At 54.7% G+C, this 20,160-nt stretch overlaps 2 protein-coding genes across 6 annotated transcripts in view; both read left to right on the forward strand.

The window, feature by feature from the left end:
• Window positions 1-814: 814 nt before the first annotated feature.
• PGC (progastricsin) lies at window positions 815-11,302 on the forward strand. Its single transcript, XM_005553043.3, has 9 exons — window positions 815-936; window positions 3,401-3,551; window positions 3,695-3,812; window positions 4,802-4,920; window positions 5,708-5,907; window positions 7,593-7,712; window positions 8,250-8,397; window positions 10,192-10,290; window positions 11,009-11,302. The coding sequence occupies exons 1-9, from the start codon at window positions 878-880 to the stop codon at window positions 11,159-11,161; spliced, it is 1,167 nt and encodes a 388-aa protein (XP_005553100.1). The 5' UTR covers window positions 815-877; the 3' UTR covers window positions 11,162-11,302.
• Window positions 11,303-12,527: 1,225 nt separating this feature from the next.
• Window positions 12,528-20,160, forward strand: part of TFEB (transcription factor EB) — a 53,815-nt gene continuing 46,182 nt past the window's right edge. The window contains exon 1 of one of the 5 annotated variants that reach the window (XM_045390845.2): window positions 12,528-12,615. In XM_045390845.2, the coding sequence (XP_045246780.1) occupies window positions 12,596-12,615 (20 nt within the window). In that variant the 5' untranslated portion in view covers window positions 12,528-12,595. Of the gene's footprint in view, window positions 12,616-13,150; window positions 13,409-13,705; window positions 13,858-13,992; window positions 16,114-20,160 lie in introns of those variants that run through there. The other 4 variants (XM_065544058.1, XM_045390846.2, XM_015449415.3 and 1 more) reach the window with 4 other exon arrangements.

Below are 20,160 nucleotides of genomic sequence, written 5' to 3' on the forward strand. Positions count from 1 at the left end.
ATTTCTCCAAGTGTCCTGTTTGATCTTGAAAGCCTCTGAAGCTGCTCAAATAGCTGTGACTTCAGCCATTGTCATCCCAGCCCCACCACCAGCACCAGAACTCCTGACACTGCCACCAGTACCACCCTCACCACCACCATCATCATAACCAGCATCCTAGCTACTGACCTCCTGACCCTCTGACACCCCTATCTCCTCCCCTGAGGGTTTGAGGGTGCTAGGAGTTAGGACTTAGAGTCAAAGCTCCAAGTACACAACCTAAAGACAAGAAGTTCTCAATGATTTTGCCCATCCAGAAGACACTTAGCAGTGCCTGGAGACATATTTGGTTGGCACAATGGGTGGACTGCTCCTGATGTTGAGTGGGTAGAGGCCAGGGATGCTGCTAAACATTCTACAGTATACAGGATGGGGTCCACAACAAAGAACTATTTGTTCGAAAATGTCAACAGCACTGAGGTTGCGAAACCCTGGCTATAGATCCTATCTATCCCAGCACTCTGCCTCTACCTTTTTCTGGCCCTCGTCCCCAAATGCACACATTATGCCTCTGGTTTGGGGACAAGACGTAATCTTCGCCACTCCATCTTACAGCAACTTTCTCTCTTATCACTTGCACCTCCTGGCCTCTGATGCTTGAACTAAAAAGTCAATAAGATGAAAGTCTGTTGCGGCCACCCTCAAGAAGGAAAAATACACAGAAACAATTGATACACAAAGAACAGGGCACACCCTGGGTTGAGTGCATGGCTGCCCAGGGCAGCGACTAGGCTAATCCTGGGCATATAAAAGAGGAAAGAGTACCCACGTCTTCACTCCACTGAGACTACAGAACTCGGAGTGGCTCTTCCTCTGTGGCCAGTTGGGGACCAGCATCATGAAGTGGTTGGTGGTGGTCTTGCTCTGCCTCCAGCTCTTGGAGGCAGCAGTGGTCAAGTGAGTCTGGGACCTGGCTGCTGGTGCAGGGAGCCTGGGTGGGAGCCTAAAGCCCTGCAAAGGGCAGCCGGGCCAGGGGACACCCTGCCTGTCTTTACTGTGGGACTTCTGCTAAGGGAAGGGAAGCCTCCCTTTGCTGATGTTGGACAGGACACATGGGTGGAAGGAGACACAGCCCCTGCCTTCAGGAAACTTCCCACCAAAGGGAAAAGCACAATCCCTTCCCCCATCTGATGAGGAAAAGATAGACCTGAAACAGAGATGGTAGGGGTGACTACTGCCCAAGCAGCCCCTCAATGGCAGATGTGGATTCTTCCCACAGAAGGGAGCAATCTTTTCTGGATAAGGGATATCTTATCCAGAATCCTTTCTAAAAATTGTTTTAAGGCTGAAAATTTACTGGCAGATGCCAAAATCATCTAAGCAGAAACACGGTAAATATAAATCTCTATACCCGAGGGGTCAGGAGAAAACTCTGGAGTAGATGGCATGGCTCACAGGCTGTCAGGAAGGCTCTCAGCCTGCCATCTTGCCTGTTATTTCTCTATCCAAGAGTACTTCCTGAGGCCAAGAGCTGGCTCCTCTCAGAAACTTCTATCAATATGCATATTTGGTAGAGGTGGTTAATTAATTTTCATAGCTCAGGCTGAAGGGGTTTAGCAGAGAATTTCTGGAGAACGTAGAGTCCCCAGGAAATGGGAATTAAACAGGAATTCTGGAACCTAGAGCAAGGCCAGAGTGGACCCCTAGAGACTCCCAGGCAATGGTAGCAAGGAAGTCTGGGAAGGAGAGTGCCGAGGGGGTGACTGAGCCCATAGGGAGGGACAGAAACTGTGATTTCTAAGTTCCAACTCCAGAGCTGATCTGTGGTCCAGACCACCCAGACCAACTTCCCACGGTCCTGGTGTCCTGAGAAGAGCAGTGATGGGGCCTAGGACATGCAATTAGCAGCTGGGACAGAACTAGGACCCTGTGTCCTGAGTCCCAGCTAGTGCTGTTGCCCTTGCTCCATGCTCTGTCACATCCAGCTGTTGCCAGGTGCCTGAGGGCCGCTATAGGAAGGAACTCTGGGGTGAACTTTGCCATCTCTGAAATCTTCTTTTTTTATTTGAAACAGAACTTTGCTCTTGTTGCCCAGGCTGGAGTGCAATGGCACGATCTCGGCTCACTGCAACCCCTGCCTCCCAAGTTCAAGCGATTCTCCCACCTCAGCCTCCCGAGTAGGTGGGATTACAGGCATGTGCCACCATGCTCGGCTAATTTTGTAATTTTAGTAGAGATGGGGTTTCTCCATGTTGGCCAGTCTGGTCTCGAACTCCTGACCTCAAATGATCCACCCGCCTTGGCCTCCCAAAGTGCTGGGATTACAGGCGTGAGCTACCGTGCCCGGCCTGAAATCTTTTCTTAAAAATGTTAAAAATGTACATATCCTGGGCCGGGCACGGTGGCTCATGCCTGTAATCCCAGCACTTTGGGAGGCCAAGGTGGGTGGATCATTTGAGATCGGGAGTTCGAGACCACCCTGACCAATATAGAGAAACCCTGTCTCTACTAAAAATACAAAATTAGCTGGGCATGGTGGCCCTTGCCTGTAATCTCAGCTACTCAGGAGGCTGAGACAGAAGAATCGCTTGAACTCGGGAGGCGGAAGTTGCAGTGAGCCGAGATGGCACCATTGCACTCCAACCTGGGTAACAAGAGTGAAACTCTGTCTCAAAAAAAGAGAAAAACCAGTACATATCCTGGGCCGGGCCCGGTGGCTCACACCTGTAATGCCAGCACTTCGGGAGGCCTAGGCAGGCGGGTCACGAGGTCAGGAGTTCGAGACCAGCCTGGCCAACATAGTGAAACCCTGTCTCTACTAAAAATACAAAAAAATAGCTGGGCATGGTGACAGGTGCCTGTAATCTCAGCTACTTGGGAGGCTGAGGCAGGAGAATCTCTTGAACCCAGGAGGCGGAGGTTGCAGTGAGCGGAGATTGTGCCATTGTACTCTAGCCTGGGTGACAAAAGTGAAACTCCATCTCAAAAAAAAAAAAAAAAAAAAAAAAAGTACATATCCTGAAAAGCGCAATACCTAAAGTCCCTCTTCCTTTCCTGGGGAGGAATCTATGGGATATTTGACAGCAAAGGGCCAGGGAGATAGGAGGACCCTTGAGATGGGGTGAGGAGGGCATGCATGGATGGGTGAAATGAATGGTTTTCTGAATCTTAGAGCGAGTGCTGAGAAGAGCTTTGGAAGAAAGAGGGGAAGAGGCAAAGGGAGGAAGAAACACACACACACACACACACACACACACAGAAAAAGGCTGAGAGAGAGAAAGACGCACACACAAATAGACAAGAGGGAACAGAGTGGCAGGGACATTGAAGCATGCAGTTAAGAGAAGGAGAGAGAGAGAAAGAGAGGACTGGGAAGAGAGGAAGGAGGGAGGGCCTAGCCTCAAACACAACCCTTCTGTAGAGTGCCCCTGAAGAAATTTAAGTCTATCCGTGAGACCATGAAGGAGAAGGGCTTGCTGGGGGAGTTCCTGAGGACACACAAGTATGATCCTGCTTGGAAGTACCACTTTGGTGACCTCAGCGTGTCCTACGAGCCCATGGCCTACATGGATGTGAGTCCTGACCCTTCCTGGGGGTAACCTTCTCTCTGGTGTGGGCTGGAGGGAAGGGGCAGGTCCCTTCACTCCTCTGCCCATGGAGAAGCCTGGGGCCCCTGCATCCCTCTGGAACTAACAGCCTGCTCGATGGCCCCCAGGCTGCCTACTTTGGTGAGATCAGCATCGGGACTCCACCCCAGAACTTCCTGGTCCTTTTTGACACCGGCTCCTCCAACTTGTGGGTGCCCTCTGTCTACTGCCAGAGCCAGGCCTGCAGTGAGTGCTGGGCTGGGCAGAGAGGGGCGGCGGGCAGGGCAAGGCACTGATACTCTCTGGGGAAGGCCAAACTTCCAGAGGGAGCTCAGGACTGAGGGGAACTCAGTCCTGGGAAGGACCAGGGACATGTGCAGGGCCACACAGCATGCCCAAGCCAGAGGAAAGATGCTGGTCCTGCAGCTGGATGGCCCCTTTGCCTTCCCTGCCAATATGTATCCCTTTGCTTATACCAGCCCCTAACCCCCCACTCCCTTTTATTCCACTGTCCCCATTCTCTTTACTCTGGGCAGTGCCATTCCATTCAACGTGACTAATTTTCAGTCTATTCCATCCCACTCCATTCTACTCCATTCTATTCTGCTCCACCCCAGTATTTACTAAGTTCTCACTGAGTGTCTCCAAGAGACACAATAGAACAATATAGGATGTGGGCTCCATATTATAGTGGTTTTGGGAGATACGCAGTGTGTGCTTTCTTAAGGTTGCCTTGGTCCCTGCTGAAGCCTTGGGGTTTGGGTCCTGACACCTTTGGCCCAAAGGTCCCTTGATGGCCCCACTCTATGCTATGACTGACTTCTTGATGAGTGAAGGTGGGGGGCACTTGGGGATGCCCTAGAGGGCTGGGGGGAATGCTGGGATGTCGTGCAGGCCCATTCGCTTTTTCATCTGATGAGTAATTACTCGGCAGTGCTGTGAGCCAGGTGCTCTGCTGGGGGCCAGGGACTCAGAGCTGGGTTCTCTGCAGCCCTGACCACAGGGAGGCCACAGTCCTGAGGCATCCGAAGATTCTGTAAGTCAGAAGGGGCTTTGGGGCCAAGGCCGGCCAGCTCCCATGGACCTTCCAATGCCACCCCTTGACTTGGCAACCAGGGATGCTGAGGTCCCAGGATGTGAGCGCAGCCTGAGCTGTGGTGGGAACCCAGCACGCCTGAGAGCTGAGCAGCCTCGCCCCAGCCAGCCTGACTCCCCATGCCCTGACTTCCCTGCAGCCAGTCACTCCCGCTTCAACCCCAGCGAGTCCTCCACCTACTCCACCAACGGGCAGACCTTCTCCCTGCAGTATGGCAGCGGCAGCCTCACCGGCTTCTTTGGCTACGACACCCTGACTGTGAGTTGGCATGGGAAGTGGAGGCTGAGGCTGTGAGCTGTAAGCTGGAGGGGACAGTTAGATGGAGTCCCCTGAAACACAGTGGAATGCTGGTGTTCTGGTGTGCAGGACAGGAAGGCAGGACAAGACGGGTCCATTCAGTCACTCCCCCAACACTCACTGGTGGCCACCATGTGCCAGGCACTGGGGCACCATACTGAACAAGAGGGACATGGTCCTTTTCCTTAAGAAGCATAAGGCCTGGGGAGCTCAGAGAAGAAGGAGATGGGTGAGGAGGTGAGCTGTGGCAGTCAAGGAAAGCTATGCAGGAGAGGTGGCTCCTGCAACACCTGTCAAAAAGGGGCAGAGGTGGCCAGGAGCGGTGGCTCACGCCTGTAATCCCAGCACTTTGGGAAGCTGAGGCGGGCAGATCACGAGGTCAAGAGATCGAGACCATCCTGGCCAACATGGTGAAACCCTGTCTCTACTAAAAGTACAAAAAATTAGCTGGGCGTGGTGGTGTGTGCCTGTAATCCCAGCTACTCAGGAGGCTGAGGCAGGAGAATCTCTAGAACCAGGGAGGCAGAGGTTGCTGCGAGCCGAGATTGTGTCACTGCACTCCAGCCTAGTGGCAGGGTGAGACTCTGTCTCAAAAAACAAACAAACAAACCAAAAAACCAAAACAAACAAAAAAGTGGGGGGCAGAGGTGAGGAAGGGATGAACAGAGGCTTGAGGAGTCTCTAGGGGAACCTGGGGGAGGTGAGTGGAGTCAGACTTGTCACCTCCCCTCGTTTGTGTCCCCATTAGGTCCAGAGCATCCAGGTCCCCAACCAGGAGTTCGGCTTGAGTGAGAATGAGCCTGGTACCAATTTCGTCTATGCTCAGTTTGATGGCATCATGGGCCTGGCCTACCCTACTCTGTCCGTGGACGGGGCTACCACAGCTATGCAGGGCATGGTGCAGGAGGGCGCCCTCACCAGCCCCATCTTCAGCGTCTACCTCAGCGAGTGAGCAACCAGCTGGCCGGTCCCCACCTCCCGGGGTGCTCCCCCCAGCCGCCCTGGACAACTGAGGCTCAATACTCAATGCTTTGGGGTTTGGAGACATTCCAGCGGGCATCTGGCTCCAGTCAGTCTTGCTCCAGGGCCTTACCTCCGGGGCTTCCTCTCAAATCCTCTCCCAGCCACCCCACCACACCCCAGCCCTGCACCTGTCCCCAGTCCCTTCTGACTTGTCTTTGCATTCCATAGCCAGGATGGAATCTCTTCCACAGCGGCTGAACTTTGCCCTGAGTTTTGCTGCTCTGATTCTCAGCACCCCTTGGAAAGGCCTCCTGGTGGAGAAGCGGGTGGGGCAGTTCGCTCACTTCCTTCTGACCGAATGTTTTCTACCTGTATCCCTCTTTTGCATAGTAATGTATTGCTTCATCTCCTTTTATCTACTGTTCTAGCCCGGTCCTGGAGTCTTCTGGTCTAGGTCCACCGCTGACCCCTAGCAGGTTGTTATCCTTGCCAGTCAACACAAGCATGTGCAGGCATTTAGTGAGACGGGCAGTGGGTGGGGGAGAGCGGCCTGGGGCCCGCTTTTCTTTTTTCTTCTTCAAAATTAGCCAGCCACTGGCTTGTTTTTGTTTTTTTTTGTTTGTTTGTTTGTTTTTTTTTTGAGATGGGGTCTTGCTCTGTCACCCGGTCTGGAGTGCAGTGGTGCAGTCTCGGCTCACTGCAACCTCTGCCTCCCGGATTCAAGCTATTCTCTAGCCTCAGCCTCCCGAGTAGCTAGGATTACAGGCGTGCGCCACTGCGTTCAGCTAATTGTTGTACTTTTAGTAGAGACGGGGTTTCACCATGTTGGCCAGACTGATCTCAAACTCTTGACCTCAGGTGATCCACCTGCCTCGGCCTCCCAAAGTGTTGGGATTACAGGCGCGAGCCACCGCGACCAGCTTTAGCCAGCCACTTTCTAGAGACAGCTTCATTGGGCTAATCCCGGGAATCTGAAGTTCAAGGACCTCACCCTGTTACTAATGTTGCTAACTTCCTCTCCACCTCTGTTTACGATTCCTCTGCGTGTAAACAGAGCAGCTCCACCCAGCTCCACACTCCAGCTACCAGGGAAGCCTCTGGAACAAACACGGAATATCCTTACCCCCTTCACCAAGACCCTACCTGTCTCCAATCTCAGCAGAAAAGTAACAAGCTGGGCCTGGGTGGGGCTCCCAGGGACATGTCTACCAGAGGCAGGAAGCGGAGGGAAGAGGAGAGCAGAGTGTGGGGGTCCCAACCACTAGGGAACCCCCCAGATGTCAGCATCATTCGGGAGCCTGAGGCACTGGGAATTCCAAGGCCTGGCCAGAAAGCCCCAGTCTAAGGGACACATCCCCTTCCCCAGGGAGCCCCAATCTAAGGGATACAGCCCCATCCTCAGGGAGCCCCAGTCCGAGGGAGACACAGCCGCGTCCTCAGAGAGCCCCAGTCCGAGGGAGACACAGCCCCGTCCTCAGAGAGTCCCAGTCTGAGGGAGACACAGCCCCGTCCTCAGGGAGCCCCCGTCTGAGGGGAGACTCAGTCCTGTCCTCAGGGAGCCCCTGTCGGGAGCACGGAAGGAGCTCTGTTTCCCTGTGGAGGTGACTGCTTAGAAGGGAAGTCCTTTTCCCTGGCCCTCCCTGACTTCCCCTTCCCTTTCTCTCCTGCAGCCAGCAGGGCTCCAGCGGGGGAGCGGTTGTCTTTGGGGGTGTGGACAGCAGCCTGTACACGGGGCAGATCTACTGGGCGCCTGTCACCCAGGAGCTCTACTGGCAGATTGGCATTGAAGAGTGAGTCTGTGGTGGGGCCCGGGGATGTGGCACTTCCTTGGAGTGGGCTTCCAGGCCATGTCACACACACACACAGTCTCCACTGCTCTGGGATGGGGCAGAGGACCCCTGAGGCTTACTCCTACAAAGCTGCAACTGCCCTCTGCAGGAGTGACAAAGCCCAGCTCAGCCTGGAGAAGAGAGTGGGTGTGGACAACATAGGGCAGGACTTGGACTCCCGAACATTAGGGACCCTGCAGTCCAACCCCATCATGGGCTCACAGATTAGAAATGAGGGTGTGTTAACGACTCATTTGCTCAAAGTCCTTACAATGAATCAGTGGCCCTGGTTTTCAGTGTTTTTAGAAACTTACTTGACACTTTTGAGGAATAGGTCCCATGGCATGATGCAGGGGAATAGCTGGATTGATCTTTGCAGGGTCCTCACATTCCTCAAGAAAGTAGCTGCAGCTGTTTGTCCCACAGCGGTGAGGAAAGCCCGCCCCAGCTGCCCTGAACTGGGGGAGTCCTGAGGCTGCCCGTCTTCTCCCCATACAGGTTTCTCATTGGCGGCCAGGCCTCCGGCTGGTGTTCTGAGGGTTGCCAGGCTATCGTGGATACAGGCACCTCTCTGCTCACTGTGCCCCAGCAGTACATGAGCGCTCTTCTGCAGGCCACTGGGGCCCAGGAGGACGAGTATGGACAGGTGTGACTGGTGGGGGTGTCTCCCTTCCCCAGGAGGCTAGTCCAGAGGCATTCATGATTTCTCCTGAGAACACAAGAATAGCCATCTGGGCACTAGGCTCATGCCTGTAATCCCAACACTTTGGGAGGCCGAGGCAGGCAGATCTTTTGAGCCTAGGAGTGAGAGACCAGCGTGGGCAACATGGCGAGACTCTATCTCTACAAGAAATACAAAAATTAGCTGGGTGCGGTGACATGTGCCTGTAGTTCCAGCTACTTGGTAGGCTGAGGTAGGAGGATTGTTTGAGCCCAGGAGGTGGAGGCTGCAATGAGCCATGATCTTACCGTTGCACTCCAGCCTGGGTGACAAAGCAAGACCCTGTTTCCAAAAAACAAAAGGCCTAACTCTTGACCTCCATGCCTCTATCTGCCCAAGGCACTGGAGGCAGGGGGACCTGGGACGACTGGGGCTGGGGGCAGGATGGGGGCCTGGAGGCTTGTTCAGGTGGGGCCAGCTGCTTGCACCAAAGGGGAGTGGGAGGTTACTATTAGGCAGGAATTTCTTCTGAGCTGCAGTCACTTAGCAGACACAGAGGAAACACTTGCTGGACTTTGGGATAAGAGCAAAATGATTGGAATGTGGGGCTGAGTATGTGAGCAACCAGGGCTAACCCTTTATCGGCACCTCCCTCACCTCCACAGGGCCATGCTCCCCTGCGCCTGTCTGTCCTGAGTCCAGCCAAGGGTTTGTCTAAGTAACCCAAGCCCACTACCACTAATTTTAATTTTGGGAGACCAATGGGGTGCTCATGCAGATCTGTGTTTTTCTTTTTTTGTTGTTTGTTTTTTGTTTTTGTTTTTTTGAGACGGCGTCTGTCTCTGTCACCGAGGCTGAAGTGCAATGGTGTGATCTCGGCTCACTGCAACCTCCACCTCCTGGGTTCAAGCAATTCTCCTGCTTCAGCTTCCTGAGTAGCTGGGACTACAGGCATACATCACCATGCCTGGCTAATTTTTTTTTTTTGTATTTTTAGTAGGGATGAGGTTTCACCATATTGGCCAGGCTGGTCTTGAACTCCTGACCTCAAGTGATCTGCCTGCCTTGGCCTCCCAAAGTGCTGGGATTACAAGCATGAGCCTCCACGCCCAGCCATCTGTGTTTTTTTTGTTGTTGTTTGGAGACAGAGTCTCACTCTGTCACCCAGGTTGGAGTGCAGTGACACAATATCGGCTCACTGCAAGCCCCGCCTCCTGGGCTCAAGCAATCCTCCCATCTCAGCCTCCTGAGTAGCTGGGACTACAGGTGTGCACCATCATGCCCAGCTAATTTTTGTATTTTTGGTGGAGGCGGGGTTTCGCCGTGTCACCCAGACTGGTCTCGAACTTCTGGACTCAAATAATCTGCCTGCCTTGGCCTCCCAAAGTATTGGGATTACAGGCATGAGCCACTGTGCCTGGCGAGAGCTGCATGTTTTAAAATGCCACTTGCAGGCTGGGCATCATGGCTCATGCCTATATATATATATAGACACTTGCAGAGAAAGAGCAGAGGTTCAATCTCTAATATGGGAAATTGAGGCAAGAGGAGTGGGGAGGTTCTGGGATCACTCTAAATCACACCCATTCTGTGAGTCCATGGGTATAATGCCAGCATTACCTACACAGGACTTTCCCTTGGAGCTGCATTTTCTAGTCCAAAAACAGGCTTAGGGCTTGGGTCCGGGGCTCAGGCCTGGGATCCAGGGGCCGAGATGATGGGGCTGGTGGGTGCTATCAGGGGGAAGATGAGTTAACCAGGGACCGATTCCTCTTGCAGTTTCTCGTGAACTGTAACAGCATCCAGAATCTGCCCACCTTGACCTTCATCATCAATGGCGTGGAGTTCCCTCTGCCACCCTCCTCCTACATCCTCAATGTAAGTCCTGGTCCCTGCAGGCTGAGCCACCATGATTGAGGGTGGGAGGAAGGGCTGGGGAGCTGGAAATGCTGGGTCTCCTACCTTGTGCCATTTTCTGACTCCGTGCTGCACTCATTTATCTTCCCCATTCATTGATTCTAAACCCCCTTCTCTGGAACAAGGCTATGAAACAGAAGATTGTCATGTATGATCAATTATTATTAATTAGTGGGGAGAGGCACTGGGCTCTTTGTTGAGCACTTACAGACCACTGTGTAAAGCACTTTGCTTCATGATCCCATTTAATTGTCACAGTATTTAATGAGGGAGATACTCATTTCTGTTTTACAAATGAAAACTTGGAGGTTCAGAGAGGTTGAGTAACTGACTCAAGGTGACACAGCTAAGGTTTGAATCCAAGTTGGTTTGGCTCCAAGGTTTAATCACCAGGCTGATCTGCTCCAAGTTGGGAACAGGAGGGAGGTCTGTGGGAAGAGAAGTTTCCCATCGTGGGGAGAAGAGACCCTGCTGAGGACCACCACAGCCTGAATGTACCTGTTCCAGAAATCCTCCCACCAGCTCTGCTCTAGTGGCTCAGCTGGCCTATGAGCTCTCAAGGCAGAGATCCTGGCTCCCTCAGCTCTGTACATGGGCTCCAAGTCCGGGGCTCAGAGCTGAGCAAGACCCAGCTCATGTGTGAACAAATGAATGAGTGCTGCCTTTCTGTGTTGAACAGAACAACGGCTACTGCACCGTGGGGGTCGAGCCCACCTACCTGTCCGCCCAGAACAGCCAGCCCCTGTGGATCCTCGGGGATGTCTTCCTCAGGTCCTACTATTCCGTCTACGACTTGAGCAACAACAGGGTGGGCTTTGCCACTGCTGCCTAGACTTGCTGCCTCGACACGTGGGCTCCCCTCTTCCTCTTGGCCCTGCACCCTCCTGGGGCATTGTATCTGTCTTTCCACTCTGGATTCAGCCTTCCTTTTTCGGACTCTGGACTTTCTCTAATAATAAATAGTTCTTCTTTATGTTGGTCATCCTGTTGTTTTTGGAAGGGAGTTTTCCCTGAGTGGCTAGGAGGTTTCCTGGTGGGTCACTGTGATTCTAAGAGAAATGGGACCTAAGGCATGGCTTGGGATGGGCTCTGTAACCCTCAGAACTTAAAGTTCACACTTTTCCCCTGGAAAGGGAAGACAGTGGTAGCGCCATCATGGGTGGGTGGGCCGGGGGCAGGGTGGGGAGAGTGTTCCTGTGTGATAGGCAAAGAGGGCCTACTCTAACAACCTAAAATGCTCTGCTGGCTGGGCATGGTGGCTCACACCTATACTCCCAGGACTTTGAGAGGCCAAGGTGGGTGGATCACTTGAGGTCAGGAGTTCGAGACCAGCCTGATCAACATGGTGAAACCTTGTCTCTACTAAAAATACAAAATTAGCTAGGCATGGTGGCACATGCCTGTAATCCCAGCTACTTGGGAGGCTGAGGCAGGAGAATCACTTGAACCCAGGAGAAGGAGGTTGCAGTGAGCCAAGATTGAACCGTTGCATGCCAGCCTGGGCAACAAGCATGAAACTCTGTCTCAAACCAAAAAATAAAAATAAATAAATAAATAAATAAATAAATAAATAAATAAATAAAATGCTCTGCTGACCCGATTTACCAAACTACCACCAGAACTACCCCAGTGACACTGGGACCCACATGTATGTCTACTAGCCGTGTGATTAGTGGTCTAACACACCCCAGGTCTAGGTGGTTGTCTCCTCATCTGCTGATCAAATTTGAATTAGAAGTTTCTGAGGAATTCTGGATGCCCATGTGCACTTGTAACAGTCATGGGGTCCTTTAGGGAGGAGGGCAATGCTGCCAGAAACTATTTCTGGGGGGGCTTCAAAAGGCCAGGGCTGTTAGGCTGATAGTATTTTTATCCAGACCCCTATGTCCCAGGATGTGTATTTGAAGAAGGGTTCCTCTCAGCTGTGGAGAAGAGGGAGAGCTACTTGAGTCACAGAGAAATGGAGCCTACTTGCTCTAACCAACTCAGCAAGGGATCTTGTGCCTTTGGACTTCATCCCTGTCCTCCTCAGGAGCCTCTTAGCAAAAGATACAGAAACCAGGAGCAACGTGGTATGTGGGGAAGGAGAGGGAGGACGAAAAAGAGGAGGGGGAAGGAGAAGAAAAGCAGGGGAGGGGCGGGGGGAGGAGACAGGGAAAAAGGGGCGGGGAAGAGGAGAAAGTAGAGAATGATGCCTCAGCGCCCTGTGAACTTCCAACAAGGGAAGGTGACATGAAAGGAGATCAGACAATTTCTGTCCAGCAACATGACAGCAAGCTCCGGCTGGTGAGTGGGGCGTGAATGTAGAATCCATAATGGGGGCAGGCTGCCTTCTACAGTCATATTTTACCCTGTCATTTGCCAGTCTCACCCCTGCCTTGCCCCTTATGATCGGGGCAGGGATAAAAGCGCAAGATCCAGATCTTGCACCCTACTCCTGAAGAGAAACTGGAATTTGCCACAGGTGGAGTTTCTATGGCAACAGCACACCATCTGGGACCCTCTATCTTAGACTGCCGAAGGACAGCCGGCTGCAGGTTCCTTCTAGGGGGTCGGACACGCTACAGAATGTATCGTAGTAAGCCCTGGTTTGGGACATTACTGAGAGGAGAAAGAAAACTTGCAAAGGGGTAGAAGTGGAACAGAGGTTCCGAGTCAAGAGCCTCTTTCCCTGAAAGCTTTGGTCTGCTGAGCGGGACTACAAATCCCGGCGTGCCTAGAGGGACTACAGCGAGAACTACGCTTCCCAGTGGACGCCGCGGTCGAGCTGCTGGGAGGCGGGGCGGGTGCTGCCCTCTGCCGGGAGCGGAGGGAAGTGTGCGCGGAGTGACAGCCGGAGCCCGGGCGCCGGGCGCGGGGCTCGGTGACAGCGGAGGCGGCGGCCCGGGCGGGACGCAGGGAGCGGCCGCGGCGCCGACGGCGGCGGGAAGGGAGGACAGGGCGGGCCTCCCTGGTGGCGCGGGGCCTGAGCAGCCGGGAGCAGGTGGCGGGCACAGCTCGCGGGCCAGGCACCCGAACTTGGGACAAGTTGTCGGAGCCGCGGGGCGCGGGCGGCGGACAGATTGACCTTCATAGCGAGGTGAGCGGGACCGGGGGGCGAGGGGCGCGAGGAGGGCCCGGGACCCCCGACCCAGGCTCCCTGGCCCCTATCCCGTGGGTCCCGGAGACAGGTGGGTGGGTGGGGGATGCCGGCAGGAGAGGGAAGCAGGACCGTGCGCGCCGCCACCCACCCGCAGTCCGTCCGCCCCCGGGCGCCCAGCGCGTGGCCCGAGCGGCGCTGCCCGCCGAGCCGGGAGCCCCCTCGGCCCCTCCCTTCAGGCGCGGGCCGGGGGCGGCTTCTCTGCGACCTTATGTAACCGGGCGGGAGGGGCCGGGCGGGCATGGCCTTCCCGGCCCGGAGCTGGGAGTCGAAGGGGCGGGAGGCGTGATGGTGAACTTGCAAGAAGTTTGAGGGACGCGCGGGCCCGGCGCCCACTCCCCCTCCACCGGACCCGGCTGGGGCAGACGATGCCGGAGAGGGGGTCGGAGGTAGGGGAGGTTTGCGGGGGCTGAGTCTGGCCCGGCCAGCGGGGGAGTGGGAGGGCCGGAGTGGCGCCACGCCCCGGGGGCTGGGCTGCTGGAGGGGGGGGCGGGTGGAAGTACCATCTCTCCCTCCGTTCCCGTCCCTTCCTCCAGCTCGGTCCCTTGAAGAAGCTGCCCCTGGCCTCGTCCTCTCGAGTCCCTGGGCAGTCTCTTTCTCCCCGTGGGTTATTCCATGACCCTGGGAACACCAACCCCGGAGCGCTCCCTCCGTGCGCCCCGTTGTCTGCCTCCCCCGGAGTTCCCAGCCGCCTGCCCGCCCCCCGAGTTTCCCCCTCCCCCCGTCTCGGTCCCGAATCCCGGAAAACACGCTCCCTTCCCCCCGATCCCCCGAGTCCGCGCCGCCCACCCCCGGGCTGTCCCGACCAGCTCTGGCCCAGCGCGTCCGCTCGCCTCCTGGAAGGGAGAGGGCAGATGCCAACTCGGCCCCCGCCCCTCGGCCCCCTCCCCGCGCGGGGTTCCGGCTTCACGCACGGCTGCCCCGAGCTGGTCCGGGCTGCGCGAGCAGGTTCGCGCCGCAGCCGCCTGGCGCGCCCCAGCCCCGCGTCCCGGGGGAGGAAGGGAGGGCGCCCGGGGCGGGGCTTGTCTGCGCGAACCCTGCTGGGCCCAGGCCCCCGCCCTCCGTTCTCCGCCAGCCCCTGGCCGCTGCGCCTTCCCCCGAAACCCCTCTTAGCTCCAGCCGTCGTTTTCTCGCCTGTCCGTTCTGGGGACGGTTCAGCGCGGAGCTTCTGCACTCAACTCGAGCGCAGTTTTTGGCTTAGCACTCGCTGGGGAAGTGCAGGTTAATTACTGCCCAGCTCCCATCCCCTGCCCTCCCTCCATCCCGAGTGAGGGGCTGCTTCATCCCTCAGTGAAAGGATGCAGGCCCCTAGCGACACCTCTGGGGTGTGGTGGCCTCAGGCCCCTGCACCCGCCCTGGCCGAGATTCCATTGGCCCAGACATGGCACTGTTGGGCAGCTGGAGATGAGGTGGGAGGCTGGTCTCTGGTTTCCTCCTGGGTGGCCAGATGCGGACGCGCTCGGTTAGAATGCAGTTCTTGGTGCCACGACTGGGAGACAGTCCTCAGGCCCTCCCCTCAGGGAGCGCACTGTCCAGGGAGGGACAGCCAGCAGTAGTTCCTGGCCTGCCAGGAGAGGCAGAGGAAGGGGAAGGGTCAGCTGCCTTGAGGTCCCTGCCTGCTAACCTGACGGTATGCTTTCACCATGCCGGTGTCCCCAGCCCCAGGACCATGGGCAACTCGCCTGGCTCCCTTCTTTCTGTCTGCTTCCTGGCCGCGAGGCCCGGAGAGCTGGGAGCCAGAGGGTGTAAATGAAGGGCAGGGCTGTTTGGGTGACGACATGCTCTGCTTCTCCCCGAGGGAAGCCAATGGTGCTTACCATTTACAAGGCCTGTTACAGCTGCAGGGTTATTTTGTCCTCAACTCAGCTCTGAGAGGCGGAGCCAAATGGGGACCCAGGTATCTTGGTCCTGGGTGCCCTGGAAGGAGTTCAGGGGCTAGGACAGGGGACACCCTAGGTGGGCACCGAATCCAGGGAGAGCCAGCTGGGCTTTTGCGGGCTAATGGCCTGGTGATTCACAGTCAGAGGTGGGCAGGGAGTGGGCCAGGGCAGGCAGGAGCCCTTCCAGGGTCCCACGTGCACTGTCACAGGCCTCCTCAGCCTGTTTCTGGAAAGCTGGGAAGTAGGTGGAAGGGGACTCCCACCCCTCAAGCCTGGCTGCCCTTTGAGGGTCTAGCTTTTGGCCCTGAGCCCTCCTGGGGCCCTGTTTATGACTGTAATTGCATCATTAGCCAGAGTTGATGGAGTTACTTAGCACCTGCCCCCACAGGGAGTGGCCCAGCCACCCCCTGGGTTCTGTCTCTTCCTTTTCAAAGTCAGCTCGGTTTCTGCAGGCAACAGGGGTTTCCCCAACCACAGCTGTCATGAAAACCAGGTTGGGCCTTTGTCCTGGGGATGGAGGTCAGTCAGCACTTGGGGCCCGGCTTGGGGCTGCCCTGGAGATGACCATGGAAATTGGGTTGGCCTCCTCTGATCGGAGGGAGGGAGTTCATGGTTCCCAGAGCTGCCAGAAATGTCCACATCCCAGGACGCAGTGAACACATGTGCATGTGCAGTGTGGATCCTCATCTGAGAGGAGGGAGATGAAAACACACTCACCTCACAGGCTGTTGTGAGGACTAAGGTTGCGGCAGTGCCTGGTACATGGTGAGTATATGATGTTGTTTTCTGGGTTGGTGTGCGGTTTGTGTACTGGTTGTGAGTTTGTGTGTGTGGTTAAAGTGTCTAGGAATGTGGGTATAGATGAATTGTGAATGTGTGCCTATGAGAGTGTAACAATAAAACAAGATTATATTAATAGAATATTCATCTCTTCTTTTATGCTATACTAGAACAATATTATAATAAGATTGATTGGCCGGGCGCGGTGGCTCAAGCCTGTAATCCCAGCACTTTGGGAGGCCGAGGCGGGTGGATCACGAGGTCAGGAGATCGAGACTATCCTGGCTAACATGGTGAAACCCCGTCTCTACTAAAAATACAAAAAACTAGCCGGGCGTGGTGGCGGGCGCCTGTAGTCTCAGCTACTTGGGAGGCTGAGGCGGGAGAATGGCGTGAACCCGGGAGGCGGAGCTTGCAGTGAGCCGAGATCACGCCACTGCACTCCAGCCTGGGAGACACAGCGAGACTCCGTCTCAAAAAAAAAAAAAAAAAAAAAAAAATAATAATAATAATAAGATTGATTTATTACACAATAGTTGCCAACATTTATTGTGTGTTTACTCTTTACAGTGAGGTGGGAATTACTGTTTGCATTACACTTACTCAGAGAATTTAAGCAAGTCACTTAAAATCACACAGCCTGGAAGTGACAGGATTGGAATTTTAACCTAGGTCTATTTGACTCCAAAGTCTGTGTTCTCAGCCCCTAAAGAAGACCACTTCTTCAAGGGGTTTCCCAGGAGTTCTCTCTTAAAAGGTGGGGTGTGGTGGTCTAGGGACCGTCTTTTCTCTATCCAGGGTTTCCTGCTCGAAGCAGATCTTTGGGAGGTCTAGGTGGGAGGATCGCTGGAGCTCAGGAGTTTGAGACCAGCCTGGGCACCATAGCGAGACCTGGACTCAATTGAAAAAAGAATATGTGTGAGAAAAAAAAAAAAAAGCAGGGTAGGAACTTGCGGAGGCCCTGTCTGAGCACCATACCTGTTTCCTGGCCTTTCTTCTGAGCTGCCGGCATGGGTGACCAAAGGACCCCCGGCTGGAACCTGTCTTGACTGGCCAGGGAAGGAGACCGGTTCAGGCAAGATTTCCTAGGCTTCTTTGGAAGCCCCAGATGCCCAGGAAGGGAGGAGGCATCCTTACTGATGGCCTCCTAGGTGCCCAGCTTTGTGCCATGCACTCCATGTCCATTAACGTACAGTGCAGCCCTCAGCAGGCCCTTGTTTAATCAGATGTGCAGAAGAGGCTGTGGGGATCACTGGGTGAGAATGGGACGGCAGTGAAAGTCATAAGAGCACTGGACCAGAAATCAAGAGCCCCCACTCTGCCTCTCACCCACTGTGTGGCTGGGCAGGTCTCTGCTCTGTTCAGCCTCAGTTTCCATATCTGTGAATCTGGATCATCTGTGGGATTCCCTCCAAAGTGAACCTTCTACAAATCTTTGCCAAAGGCACTGGGGAGGAAGAGACAGGAAGAGAAAGGAAGGGGTGATGGGGGTGGGTTGTTAGGGGTGTTTGGGAGATGCTGCCGTCCGCAGAAATGAGCTTTAGCTAAAGACTGGTCCTGGGGAAGCAAACAGGAAGTTTTTCTTGGGACAGCCATAGCCACTATATATTGAGCACTGGGCCAGTGTCACCTGATCGGGGGTTGTTGAGAGCATGGGCTCTGGGGCCAGGCTATATGGCTTGCACAGCTCTGCCACTTAAGACAGTGTGAGCCTCGGCAAGCTGCTTAACCCTACTGTGCCTCAGTTTCCACACCTAAAAAGTGAGGGTTCTTGCCGCACCCACCTACTAGTGCTGTAGTGAGGGCTGAGTACGCCAATGTTGATGCACATGTGGTACTTAGAATAGCATCTAATGAACTCTTATGACTCAGTGAGTTATTTATTTCTCATTCTTACATGAGGAAATAGAGGCCTGGATAGCTCTAGGGAAGGAATAAAGACCTGTGGGTTGCAAACAGGCCTCCCCATGTGTCTAGCGTCCTCTGATGTAATGCTTTACGTGGGGCTTCCCACAGCTCTCTGTCCCACCACACCAGCCTGCTCTCCTCATTGAACAGGACGGTGCAGGGCACTTGGCAATCCCTGCAGCATCTCTACCACCCCTGCCCTGCCTCTTGGGTTTCCCTGGGTAGTGTCTGGTCTGGCCACTGACCATGCACTCCTAGCTGTGGCTGTCCCCTGCTCTCCTACCATCTGTCCCTCCTCCACGTTGCACCAGAGATACAGACCCCCTTGGCTGTGATGTCACTGAGGGCAGAGATAAAATTGCAGTGATAGGGTAGGATCTGGGACTTTTCATGCCCACAGGAAATGCTTTGCTGTGAAGTGGGAAAGCCTTGGGTGAGAGCCAAGAGGAGCAGAGGCAACAGGCAGGGTCATCACCAGCTTTCCTTCCTGGCTCTTAAGTGTGGGCTTAAGGAGGAGAAATGAGGTCTTTTGTCCAGCTTTCTTATGGAAACAGCCACCTGGCCCCATAAGATCCAGCACCTGCTTGCTGGCCATGCAGGCCACCTGGTTGGCTCTTAGGCATACAGCGGTGGTCCCAGAGTAAGATGTGGTGCCATAGGGATTAATGCAGGAATTCCACCAGACTCTCCATCCAGAAACCCGTGGCTCATATTCCCTCCTCTTAGCCCTTCCTTGCTCCTTCCCTATAAGCAAATCTTTTCCTCCATCAGGGCACACCTTTCAAAGAGACCGGGGCACTGTTTTATCTTACTGCAGCCTGGCTGGATATTATGATCACCTGCAGAGCTCTCAGACAACAGCATTGCATCTGAATCTCTTGGGGAGGGGCCTAGGCATCATTATTTAATTTTTTTTTTTTTTTTTTTTTTTTTGTCTGGGATGATTCCAACGCCCTTGCTCTGGGGGAGTGGTTCTCAAATTTGGGCATCCTGAGAACTCCCTGGAGGAATTGTTTAAACACAGATGCTGAGCCCCTCCCGGTGTTACTGCAAATTCCATGCGGTCTAGAATTTGAATTTCTGACAAGTACTCTGGTGATGCTAATGCTGCTGGTCCCCAGAGCACATCTGGAAAACCAGTGCTTTGGGCCCTGCCGCTTTGCAGCTACCCAGGTGAGGGTCGCCCTTCTCCTGGGTTATGTGTCTCTGACTTTGGGGCTGGTAGGCATGTCCCCTTTTGAAGGCAGCTCCCCAGGGGCACGGATCACTTCTGAGACAATTTGGTGTCCCCTCTACAGTCAGTCCTTCCCCTTTCTCCACATGTCCCCACCTCCCATGAAACTGTCCACTGTTCGACCTTGCAGCTCTTGGTCCCACTGTCTGGGACAAGTGCTTGAAGCTATGCACTGGTTGATGAAGGCAGGATGAGGCGGACAAACAAGGATGGCACTAGCTGAGGGGCCTCAGAACATGCGTCAGGGTCTGAAGCTGCTGTGAAGGTGCTTGGAGCTAAAGTAGCATTGTTGCAATAATTGGGGAGGTGTTCAGAGAGGACCCTCACTTTGTTGAAGGGAGGCTCTTAAAATACTTCCCATTGTTTCACTTTCCCACCTCATGGAGGGCAAGTATTTGATTCCAGCTTGAATCATAGTTCTTGTTGACAATGAAAATAATAAAGACACACACAGAAAGAAGCTGTTCCCTTTTCCTTTCCTCCCCCAGACCAGAGATGTAGGGAGGGTAGGGGGAAGGCCCCTGCTGGAGGTAGTGGAGTCTCTGTCATCTTCCAGGAGATCCTGGGCCGTGAGAGAGCGGATGGTTGGGAGAGCCTGGGGGCTGGCCCCTGCGAGGAGGGAGGGTGGAGTTGTCTGTGGAAACTGGAGGGAGTTGGGGTGAAGCCTGGTAGAAGGTGAGGAGAGGTGGCAGGTCCCACAGCCCTGCGGCAGGGGAGGCGAGGTGGGGCCGGGAGTGGGGGTGAGCTTGGCATCTGAGCCAGCCAGTCCTCTGGTGACTGGGAACAGGGGTTTGGTGTGATTTGGTCCATGTTGTACCCCTAGCACCTAGAAGAGAGCCTCGAATATAGTGGCTGCTCAATAAATCTTTGTGGAATGGATGAGAGAATGA

This window comes from Macaca fascicularis, chromosome 4, assembly GCF_037993035.2.
Source record: "Macaca fascicularis isolate 582-1 chromosome 4, T2T-MFA8v1.1".
Classification (NCBI taxonomy): Eukaryota; Metazoa; Chordata; class Mammalia; order Primates; family Cercopithecidae; genus Macaca; species Macaca fascicularis.